Raw genomic sequence first — 12,968 nt, forward strand, 5'->3', positions numbered from 1 at the left:
ATCTTCACCACAATTGGTCAAAATTTGTATCTAGATGATGTGTAGGTCAAGTTAGAACATGGGCCATGCCAGGTCAAAAACTAGGTCACGGGGTCACTTAGTGCGTTGTGAACATTGAGCATGGTGACCGCTTTTTTTTGTTAAGACAACATGCAAAATATTCTGTGTCAATGTGGCATGTGGGGGTATTCATCACGTCTGTGACAAAGCTCTAGTTGGTATTTAATCTATGACATAATTCGGTGACATTTCTTTAATGATGGTTTTAATCTAAATTAATTTTATAGATAAAAATGAATTCATATTTAATTTAACGTTTTGTTAAGTTTTAAAGGCTTTGCTAATTATGCTGCTTATATTTGGTTTATTATGTTGAAAAAAAGTCAAATAAGTTATAAATTATGTTTGATTTAAGTAGGTTTGTTTACCAAAAATATATACATATTTGGGTGAGTTGGTGCAAAGGTGTATAAAGTGTATCATTATAACAACATAATAAACACTATAATTATATATTTATATTTAACTGTTCTAGTAAATTACTAAACTGACTTATATATTGTTGTATATTTGGAAAATAATTTGGACATTACTGTATTATATATCTCAATTATAATCAGTCTAACATTACCTTAACATTGGAACAATGATGTATACTAGTATATAATCAGAATATGCTACGGAGTGGTTGGTTATTGTTTTCAAAATGTTATTAATTGTGCATTTAAAAAGAATTATGTACAGTCTTTGAAAAAAAATTCTCTTAAAAAACACTTGCTTTTGTAATACTTATTTTTCAGAAATTTGTCAGTGCAAATATTGTTAATATTTATATGTGTGTGTGTTATAACTGCTCCTCGGTGAGTTTTGAACTATGGTTAGGATATAAAATGGCTCTGCGCATTAGTGCAGTCTGGTCAGGAGCTACCTTGTTAACTAATCAGACAACGAAACAGTTATAGGGACAGGGTAGCACCGGACCTGACTGCACAGGCTGGTCTGGAGCTATGCTGGGCACATTTGGCATAGGACCCATTTTTGCATGAAGCGGTTAAAATTGTCAGTTTTACAACATCTACATGAAAGTAATTAGTTTTGGTGAACCCAATTAGGGATAGGGTACTTTCCTCGAAAGAAGTGTTTCCAAATTCACAAACCTCATCATATAGCCTTATTCCTGTTATTTGGCTGTCTTGCCCTATTAAACACGCTTTCTGATAATTAGTGGCTGTCAAATCGAAAGTACAAGCATGTTTCCATTTATTGCAAGCCTAACCAGATATAGGCCTTTAAAGGGTCTTTATTTGCTGACAAAACACTGACCTGATGCATAGGATTGAAAGCATTGAAAGCTTCATCTAAAAAGCATCATGCTAGTTCATGGGATCATGCTTGGCTTTACGAGCTTTATAAATTATCGTTGTTAGTGAGCACTTTATTAATTGCTCAATCTTGTTTCTTTAAGGAAGATGCTGATTTAGCCATTGAGAATTCAAGTGTACAATACTTTGTTCAATGCTACATTTTGGTATTTATGTATAGTGTAAATTAAATTAAATTTAAGTAAAAAGCAGACATATAATTTATGTGAATTATGATTTGTTTTTATCTTCCTGAATATATCATTTAAACTGCAGTTGTTGGCTTTTCTTTGACAGACTTGAAACAGATATTTGCCTTGTAATAAATTTATTGCAACAGTGTAATGTTACTTATTGTACATAATTTGTACAAAAAAATGTCAATAACCCTGTCAGTATGTATTAAAATAAGTGGAAACTAATTCATAGTATATTTGAATTGTGTTGGTCATGTTTGCCAACTGTTTTACATTTAGGCATTTTGGTTTCATTCATTGAATTCAATCTTGTTTTTAAAAAAAAGGCGCAAATCAGTTTCTTAAGTGTTTGGTTTTACCTGTTGTTTCATGAAGAACACACATCTTTTATTGTTTATTTGTTTACATCAGTTTTGTCCAACATGTGCTGCCTATGGTTAAAACATTTCCCTTCTTGGTTGTAGGGATGACTACAGGGAGTCGCCGGGCCCAGACAGGATCCCCCCACCCCCTGGGGCGATGAGACTCCCCCCTGGGGTCAGACCTCCTCCCCCTCCTCACCATAGCGCCACATCACCACCACCATTCGCTGTTCGACATCCATTCCCCGGTGACCGAAGGTCTCCGCCACCTTTTGATCGGTTTCCCCCTCCCCCTCCCCATATGCGAGGTCCCCGGCCCCCCTTTCCACGACCCCCTCCCCCTCATTTACGAAGCCCCCCTGTTCCTATTGGCAGCTCATCGGAAATGGACGACTCCAGAGATAGTTCTAGAATGGGTAAGCTTTTTTCCTGTTATTTTCTATTATTAAGCCCTTCGAAGAAGAGGGGGTATATTGTTTTGCTCATGTCGGTCCTTCTGTCAGTCCACCAGATGGTTTCGGGATGATAACTCAAGAACACTTAGGCCTAGGATCATGAAACTTCATAGGTATATTGATCATGACTGGCAGATGACCCCTATTGATTTTCAGGTCACTAGGTCAAAGGTCAAGTTCACATTGACTCAAAATAGTAAACTGGTTTCCGTATGATAACTCAAGAATGCTTACACCTAGGATCATGAGACTTCATAGGTACATTGATCATGACTGGCAGGTGACCCCTATAGATTTTCAGGTCACTAGGTCAAAGGTCAAGGTCACAGTGACTGGAAATAGTAAAATGGTTTCCGGATGATAACTCAAGAATGCTTAGGCCTAGGATCATGAAACTTCATTGGTACATTGATCATGACTGGCAGATGACCCCTAATGATTTTCAGGTCACTAGGTCAAAGGTCAAGGTCACAGTGACTGGAAATAGTAAAATGGTTTCCGGATGATAACTCAAGAATGCTTACGCCTAGGATCATGAAACTTCATTGGTACATTGATCATGACTGGCAGATGACCCCTAATGATTTTCAGGTCACTAGGTCAAAGGTCAAGGTCACAGTGACTCGAAATAGTCAAATGGTTTCCGGATGATAACTCAAGAATGCTTACGCCTAGGATCATGAAACTTTATAGGTACATTAATCATGACTTGCAAATGACCCCTATTTATTTTCAGGTCACTAGGTCAAAGGTCAAGGTCACAGTGACTCGAAACAGTAAAATGGTTTCCAGATGATAACTCAAGAACGCTTACGCCTAGGATCATGAAACTTCATAGGTACATTGATCATGACTGGCAGATGACCCGTATTGATTTTCAGGTCGCTAGGTCAAAGGTGAAGGTCACAGTAATTCATTAATTGTGTTTGTCCAAAACTGTAACCTTGGTTAAAGTTTTGCAATATCTAAAATGGTTTTCGGATGATGACTCTAGAATGCTTACGCCTAGGATCATGAAACTTCATAGGTACATTGATCATGACTGGCAGATGACCCCTATTGATTTTCAGGTCACTATGTCAAAGGTCAATTTCACAGTGACTCGAAACAGTAAAATGGTTTCCTGATGATAACTCAAGAATAATTAGGCCTAGGATCATGAAACCTCATAGGTAAATTGATCATGACTGGAAGATGACCCCTAATGATTTTCAGGTCACTAGGTCAAGGTCACAGTGACAAAAAACGTACTCACACAATGGCTGCCACTTCAACTGAAAGTCCATATGGGGGGCATGCATGTTTTACAAACAGCCCTTGTTTATTTTTATATTTTGTAATACCACTTACATTGAAAAAGAAAAATGTTATCTTCGTTTAATTATTTTTTATACACCTCTTTTTTAACAATATTTGTATATGTATAGAAAATGTGAATTTACAGATAATTTGCATTTTTTGGAACCATAACATTTTCTTTTTGATAATGTTAAGGAAAAGAAACTTGTGATACATTCAGGTAGAAATAAAGTAAATTATTTTTTCTGTTTGCATGTTTTTATACTGTTATGAATTCATCAGTTTGCCTAAGTATTTGGTTTGAAACTTTTTAACATATGTAACTTAATAATTGAGGGAAATTTCTATTTGATTTTACAATGCATCCACGTCAAATGGGTTACAGGTTATAATATATAACAACTTCCTAAATGTATCAGTATTTATGAATTGTAATCAAAGGAAACAAAACAATATTGCTTCTGAATTTTGTTTCTATACTATACCCTATATATTTTTCAGCTGCATATAAAGTTTACATTATGATGCCTTATACAGAAGGTCATAAGGGCTGTATCTGAATTATTTTGTTATGTCCATTTTTCTAGTGATCAGCCATTCAGTCCCAAGCCTTGTTCTGACTTTTAACTTTGCATTGAATTGAAATATTTCAATTTGACTTGGCACTTTTTTTCTGGGCGAAATTGGCATATAGTGGCAACTTTTCTGTCCATCCATATTCGAATTTTGATGGAACTGAGTTTGCATGTGTTGGAAAAGAATTTTCCCAATGATTGTTTCTGACCTTCTTGATGCCCATCTGTCCTCGTGTAATTTCATCCATTGAAAGATTTGGATTTGATGCAACTTTTATATGAAGCATCCCTGGAAAAATGGACAAGTACATATTGTTAGGTTGTTCCTCTCCTATAAATTTTCAGTTAGTTTTGGCCCTTTGTAAAATAAATGACATTTTCTATTGAATTTTTCATTTTTGCAGAAAATTTTAGGAATTTATTATCCAACTTTGATGAATCTTTATTTGCATTATCCTCAATGATAAAGGGTAGAAAATTTGGTCCAGGTTAAATTAAGAAGCATCCCATCAAAGTTCTGCCTGGTTCTGCTAAAGTCGGGTATATAAGAACATTTTAACACAAGCTCTGAAACAGAGCCACTTCTCCTATGTCCTATGTCAATTTTCTGCATCACAGTTAATGTAGGGAATAACCCCATTTTATAGATTTGCATTTATTTTTACCATACATACTGTAACAAGGGGGATATTTATCTGTTTGATCGTTGTTATGTTTGTTTTTGAAGGAATGTTTGTAGTGGGAAGTTTTGCTTTTAAGTTTCTTATTTTGTTGTTTTGTTTCTGTATCTTGTATCATACTGGTATGGAAATACTATTTTAATCATATATACTGGTAAAACATGAATATGCTGTATATTTTAAGTAACTTATAAGGATATTTTCTGTCATTAAATTAATTTATATATTCACATTATGTTAACCTAAGCATTTTGGATGCTTAATGATAAACCATTATACCGGAATTGAAATAGTTAAATGATTCTATTTAAAATGTTTCTTTTTGTTGATCCCAGAATACAGAGTACTGTTTTCACTTATCAATATTTAACAGATAGCAAAAGATAGTAGTCGTTTCAAACACACAGCATTATGAATTTATTTAATGCCTAAATGTGAATCATATTGTGATGGGGCTGAGTCATAAAACAAAGCAAGTAAACTATATGTCTAGATTTATAAGTAAGGTTTGTTGTAAATCAGATTTCAGTTTGTGCATTTATCTATCATAATGACTTTGTGTTTGATTTACTTATCCATAAAGGATTTCACAAATTTCATTTTAAAGACATTTTCATGACCCCCATAGGAGGGCATATAGTAGTTGCACCATCTGAGTGTGGGTGGGGTTCTGTTTTGGTAATGTACTGTGGGTCAGTCAATCGGGAGTTCGTGTCCGCTCTGGAATATTTACATCCGCAGAGGATTTTAATATTACTTTTGATTATTATTCCCCATGACTGGACAATGTTCTGCAAAGAACTCACATGCTTCTTCTTCTAAGGTCAAGGTCACAAATCAAGGTCAAAGGTCATACATGATAGTTTCTGCTTAGTAATTTTAACATGCCTAAAAGGATTTGAATGAATTTTTGAATTATTATTTCCAATGAGCAAATGATGTTTTGCATACATCTGTTATCCTCCTTACTAAAAGATCAAGATCACAATTGAAGTTCAAGTTTATAAATTTTTCTGTTTATTTTACATTCTTTCAAGGATCAAATATTATTTCGCATTATTCTTGCCAATTACTATACACATTTTTGCTAACAAATTCCATTCTCTTATAAATATCCTGTGACAAGACTTGTTTTTATATTTGATGATGAAATATTGCATTAAAAATGAAAAGTGTAAAAACTGTTGATAAAATTGAGATGTTTCTGTTAACCCCTCCAGGAGTGTAATTGATAGCAGTTAATCATAGACTTTTAATAAAGTACACAACTTTCTTGTTGCAAAATATATTTGGAATAATATGAAGCATATATTCAGAGTTTCTGAAAAATATTCTAAATAATTGTAAAAACATTACAATTTTAAGGTCTAACAGTAATTGTGGCTAAAATATGATTTCTCTGACATTTTTTATCACTGGAGTGCAGCGTTTTTTCCAGCAGCTTGGATACACAAAAATATCATTGTATACTTTATTTTGAAATGAAGCTTTTGTTTACCTATATATTTCTTATAATGGTAAACATAAACATATGAAACGTTTGTTTCACAATTCTAAGAGCCAGATCTTTCATTGTGCTTTACCTCATGCTTTCGCAGATCGGGTGTCCCCATCCTTCAGCCGCGGACCTCCACCCCCCGCAAGTCGAGATCGGGGTCAGACGCGGCACGCCAGCCAGGTGTGAGGGGAGGTCACTCCAGACGATCCAGCGACAACTGGGACTAGCCTCCCTGAAGTGTGGAACAAGATGTGATTGGCTTCCAATTAAAAGTCCATCAATATATATATTTTATAAACAAAAACTTATCCAATAGGAAGATTGGACACGATGTGAGTGGTCACAAATGTAATTGAGATGGATTTATTGGTAGGATTCCCAAAAAGATTTGATTGGTCGCCATTGTTATGGGATTGAAACTATTGGTAGCAAACAGGACTAAATTTCATTGCCAATTTTATGGGATTAAATCAATTGGTTCAGTTGGTCATTGGTTGCAGGGGTTGATGAGACTAATTGGGATATTTACAACAGGTATTATTTTATTTGCAATATAACAGGCTGTTATTGTGACAACAGAGAATAGTTATTGAGTAGTCACATTCAAAAATATTTTATTTGTTGCACTAATAGTAAGGAATGTAACATTATTGCTGCTAGCGAGGACAGGAAAGTTCACCTTGCCTGCAGTAGCATGTCTATCCATAGTATCCGCCCTCTTAATGAATACATACAAATTAAAAAATTGGAAGTGAACAAAAACAAAAAAATACGCATTTGTTATATGTCAGTTTATATTTAAATGTGTATACTTGGACATGACAACAAAAACTGCATTAAAATCAGCAATGTTTTGACAAAATACGGGCTAGACTTAGCTCCCTGTAGTTATCTGTATCTTGTACATTGGTTCTCATAATATCGGCCCTTGATTTGTTGCTAGGGTTTGTTGCTATGTGCATGCGCTTGTTCTAAAAATATTATTTTAATTGAAAAACGACACTCTTGCTCATGTTGTTCTTATTTTTGTTAAACATTTTATTAAAAAATAAGCGGCATATTAAACATTTGATAAAGCTACTATTAACTCATAAACAGTAGGTACATAATTGTGTGTTACGTAATTAAAAAATCATAGCAACAACCTGGAATAAACTTATTTCCAATGAACAATGAAAATCATGAGAATGATCGTCGTTATAGTCATAGATAACCATCAAATAAATTACAACTTCTAAAAATTGAAAAACATTAACTTCCAGCACTTCTTGAGGGTTTTTCGTTATGTTGTTTCGTTTTCGTTAAAGTCATGATACTATGAGAAGAGCCGATACTATGAGAATACAGGATATTGTCTTTGGAGGATGGTAATTGTTAATCCTTTCAGTCTGCAAAATGCCAAAATGTACATACTGATTACATGTATGCTGAATTTTAAGGATATGTTTGGAAACGAGAAGTTGTAGTTGCTTTGCATGAATAGGGAAGCTTACACCTCTGGTTGATGTTAATTGACATCACTGATTATGAAGTCATGTTAAAGGTGTACTAGTATCTACAACCATTCAGGTTTTAATCATGCCACAATATTGTCACCCTATTCTCACAGGGTACAACATTTATTTTAAGGTGGGTTGAAATTTTAGTTTTAGAATTCTTTTGTATGTAAAATATGTTTTGAAGGGATGGAATTATTTTTTTAAGAATTATCAGACTTAGCAATTATTAGCTTGTTTGTTATGTTGTCATGTACTGTAATGATATGACAGTATTTGATTTTTGAATGTTAGAAAGCAATCATGATACTTCCATAATGTGTGGTTGAAATGAACAATATTCAAATATATTGATGTATAAATGAAAGTAATAATTAAGGTGAGCAAATATGTACAAGAATATGTATGCATAATGAAGCAGTTAGCAGTGTTCTTTTACTTTAAAATGTAAATACATCCACAAGTAAAAAATAATAAAAATAGACGTCTTGTTAGTTACAAAAAACCATGCTTATAGATATCAACACAAATATTTCAATAAAATGAATGTCTCTAACACTTGTGCATGCTTGTTACACATGTAACTGAAGAACTGTCTTGCTCAAAGGTTAAGAAAATGTGTGTTCTCTGTTCAGATTTTCAATTGTTGTATGCTTGAATTATAAAAACCTATCATTTAATGATTGGTTTTTATAACTTATGTAGTATGTATTGTTTAAGGCATGCTAACGCATCAAATTTTTAGCACAGTATATAATACCCTATAAGTGTATGTTTTCTTTTCAATTTTTCATTAAATTCTTTAATCGATAATACATCTTAATTTGCGTCAATACATCAACAATTATTCCTCATATGAGCACACATACATTATACAGCTTTCATACATCATACAGCTTTCTTACATGTTTTCTGGTCCCATTCCCAATTCAAGAAAAAATCATAAAAGCTGTATGAGGTATGTGTGCTCAAAAATTAAACATTAAGTTACGTACAATCCAACAGGTGATTTTTACTACATTTGTATATAACACTCAAATCTGGGTATAAACTTATATGTAAATTGATTGTACCTGTTACAGAAAAAATTTGTGCAAATTTGGTTTGATTCATTTTAATTGATACATACTTAAAAAATTAGTTGTACCAGAATTAAAATGAAGCTGTGTTGCATAACCAAATGTTATCATTTCACTACAGTGTTGGGTTAAAAAAGGTATTGAGTGTGTAATATTCTATCACCACAATAATTTGTTATCACTACAAAATGAAATGTTTGATCATTAACATTAAGGAACACATTTGATTTTATGCTCAAGTGCCGTTATGAAATAATGTGAGTTTAGAAAAGCTTTAATATGATTTAAAACATTAAAATAATTATTAAGTATGTTAGAAAAAAAGTGTAATAATATGTGTAATGTTTGCACTTGTTATGGTAAACAGTGTATCTGAATATACTACATGTTCATTTGTCACAGGAGGTAGATTGCCACACAATGATCCATGTTTATCATAGGCAATGTTTGTGTTTCAATTGTTTTTTATAGAAGTAAAGATTACAATTTAAAAATACTTTCATTTTTGTGAAGATAACAATTATTTTAGTAATCAATTCGTTCTTTCTAAAAAACAAAGAAATACCTTTGATAATTGTGAAGGTGTTGAAAATTGACTTTCTTACATGTGGATTCTGTTTTTATTATGCCCCTGGTAGGGTGGCATATAGCAGTTGAACTGTCCGTCAGTATGTGTGTATGTCAGTCTGTCCGTCCGTCCGAAAAAAACTTTAACGTTGGCCATAACTTTTTCACTATTGAAAATAGCAACTTGATATTTGGCATGCATGTGTATCTCATGGAGCTGAACATTTTGAGTGCTAAAATTTCAAAGCGAACATCATCCTTCAAGGTCTAGGGTTGAAAAAAAACAAATGCAAGGGAAGTAATAAGCTTTAAATGGACATAATTATCTTCCCTGCCAACATATATATTTTTGTTAAATCAATCAAAGCGGCGCAGTAGGTGGCATTGTGTTTCTGACAAACAAATCATGGAAAAAGATCAAGGTCAAGGTCATCCTTCAAGGTCTAAGGTCAAAAATACAAATCAAAGGGAAGTAATAAGCTTTAAAGGGAGATAATTATGCTATATTGAACATAGCTACTTGATATTTGGCATGCATGTGTATCTCATGAAGCTGCACATTGAGTGGTGAATCTACAGTCACGGTAGTTTTAATTATTTGCTACTAAAAATAGACAGTGGCTTTTAATTATTTGCTACTAATAATAGAGATTTGTTGGAGACAATTATTTTCAAGGGAAGTAATTTATATAATTATAAATATCATATAATATATTTCCTTACCAAGAATTTAACTTCGTTTCACAGTCACTGTACATATTTATTATTTGGATTATTTATAACTCAACTAAATGATTTGTCAAAGTTTTTTTTTAATGATATAATTATCATTTATTTACTGTACTAATTTGTGAATAATAGGTTTATTGCATACCTCTGGACTTATGTCTATAGATACATTTTATGAAAAAAAAAAAAAAAGGTACATCTTTGATAAACCTTGGTTGTCAGTCATGTCTGACTTGGTCAATTTGGCTGTCTACAGACCCTCCCCCCCCCCCCCCTCTTGTTGGATTGGACAAAATCCAAGGGAAGTAATAAGCTTTAAAGGGAGATGATTTCTATACCTCCCAAATGATAAATAGAAATTTTATTTCAAAGTGGCGCAGTAGGGGGCATTGTGTTTCTGACGAACACATGTCTTGTTTTATATATGAATCAAGATAAGTATAAAACCAGTTGTGTGGATTTTTTATTAAACAAGGAGTGTTGAACTGCTAACAATGTCAAGGCAAGATGCAATTGTTTGGCAATCAAGTTTTTGTTTCATTTTGTGTATTTATCGTGCAATCTGTGATTTGATATTTCACTTTTATATGATGGTCCTGTATTTTTGTGTGTGTACAATTATGTACCTTGATTATGTATTATGTTTTTATGCCCCCGGATCGAAAGATCGGGTGTATATTGTTTTTGGCCTGTCTGTCATTGTGTCAGTCAGTCATTGTATGTGTGTGTCACAAAACTTTCACCTTGGTTAAACTTTTATAACTTTTGCAATATTGAAGATAGCAACTTCACATTTGGCATGCATGTGCATCTCATGGAGCTGCACATTTTGAGTGGTGAAAAATAAAGGTCAAGGTCATCCTTCAAGGTCAAAGATCATTGTTTTTTTCTTTCCTAAAACTTCAACCTTCGTTTAAGTTTGATCATAACTTTTTTAATATTGAACATAGCAACTTGATATTTTGCATGCTTGTGTATCTCATGGAGCTGCAAGCTTTGAGTGGTGAAACGTCGAGGTCAAGGTCATCCTTTAAGGCCAAAGGTCAACAAAAAAATTCAAAGCGGCACATAAGGGGGCATTGTGTTTCTGACAAACACATCTCTCGTTTAAATTTAAGCTTATGGTCCTCTTAATGGTACCTGTATGTATTGGTCAGAATGTAATATAAAATTTAAATATGTGTAAGTACTTCAATTCTAAGATGGAAAAAACACATGGTGCCTTTGTTTTAGTTCTTTCAGCACTTTCAAAAGAGTTCCAAATTTAAAAACATGTTTAACATTCAAGTTAATGGTAATACAGAAACAAATTACCAAACATTTTGTTTATGCCTTATTCTGTTTATCATTTTATTTGTATTTTACATATTTTATTGTAAATAGATGTGGCAGGTAGACATATAAACTGCTTTTAAGATAGACTTCAAAGACTTTATGCCACTAGTCAGTGTAAATGGTGCGATTAAAATGCTGTGTTTGTGATTTCGTATGATGTTTAAAATAATAAATTATGTGATTGTGTAACATTTAAAGAAGCATTTTGATGCTCAATAAATTGATATATTACAACTTTATTTGTGAAGTTTCCATTTATTTAACAAAAACAAGCTGTGTCACAGGTATAGATCATTATTATTGCTTTCGCATATATAAACTCAAATGCGAATTCAGAAGTTGTGAAATAATCCCATGGGAAAAAATTCCATTGGAATGAAAAATCGTATTGGAAAAAAACCATGGGAAAAATATATTGAGAAGATATATAGAATCTGGCACGAGTTGTCATATCATACCATATTTTATTAAACGAGTTCAGGAATTTTGTTAATAAGCGAGCCTTTGGCAAGCTTACTAACGAATTTCCTGGACGAGTTTAATAAAATATGGTTTGATATGACAATGAGTGTCAGATCTTTTTTATCACATGCTTTTAAATGAGCAAATTTAATTAATATTTACGCAAACATAACGATAAATCCTGAATGTTGTTTACATTTCGTGACGTCATTTGACGTTGCAACGTCATTTCAGCAAAATAACAAAATGCGATTGGTCAATAAATGAAAACTAAGCCGATGAAATCGCTTAAAAATGTTGTATTACACATGTGTAATATAAAATATTATGAAATGGTTGTTTTACATGGGAAACAGGGATAGCATGTGATAAATATTTGTTCTTGATGGCAAAAACTTATTCTATGACAAGCCTTATATCCTGTGTATTTTTTGTAAATTTATTTCACACGTTTTTCTTCTTCGTTTATCGTTAATACCGGTTTATATTACGTTAAAGGTAAAACTATAAGTACTTGTTAATTTATCTGTGCCACGGAGCGTATATTGATCATCTAGAGTCCGTGTTAAACGCTTTATACAGGTACTTCATTGACCAATGTCAATCAAAAATAATAGTCGCTAATAAACCCGCCCTAATAAGCATTATCGAAACCGATTGGACGGTGAACATGACAGTTTGGCGATTTCTCGTTACGTACCTGTGTCAGCACACATGACTGTGAAGTGTGGCTTGAATATTCAATACGCACGTCATGCTAACTCTTACCAATGGATTATCTATTACCCCATGGGGCGTTTATGGCGATAACGAATGGAAGTAGGGACCGAGTGCTCTTTTAAAGTACAGTGTAGGGAATACCGATACATTTAT

The 12,968-nt window shown here is 33.1% G+C and overlaps 1 protein-coding gene across 3 annotated transcripts in view; it reads left to right on the plus strand.

Moving 5' to 3' along the window:
- The window catches only part of LOC127873293 (transport and Golgi organization protein 1 homolog), an 88,197-nt gene extending 76,325 nt beyond the window's left edge, over positions 1–11,872 (plus strand). For 2 of the 3 annotated variants that reach the window (XM_052417079.1, XM_052417081.1), the window contains 3 exons: positions 2,023–2,336; positions 3,870–3,894; positions 6,528–11,872. In XM_052417079.1, the coding sequence (XP_052273039.1) occupies positions 2,023–2,336; positions 3,870–3,894; positions 6,528–6,654 (466 nt within the window). In that variant the 3' untranslated portion in view covers positions 6,655–11,872. The remainder of the gene's footprint in view (positions 1–2,022; positions 2,337–3,869; positions 3,895–6,527) is intronic. The other variant, XM_052417080.1, reaches the window with a different exon arrangement.
- Positions 11,873–12,968: the final 1,096 nt, after the last annotated feature.

Source organism: Dreissena polymorpha, chromosome 3 (assembly GCF_020536995.1).
Source record: "Dreissena polymorpha isolate Duluth1 chromosome 3, UMN_Dpol_1.0, whole genome shotgun sequence".
In the NCBI taxonomy this organism is placed as follows: Eukaryota; Metazoa; Mollusca; class Bivalvia; order Myida; family Dreissenidae; genus Dreissena; species Dreissena polymorpha.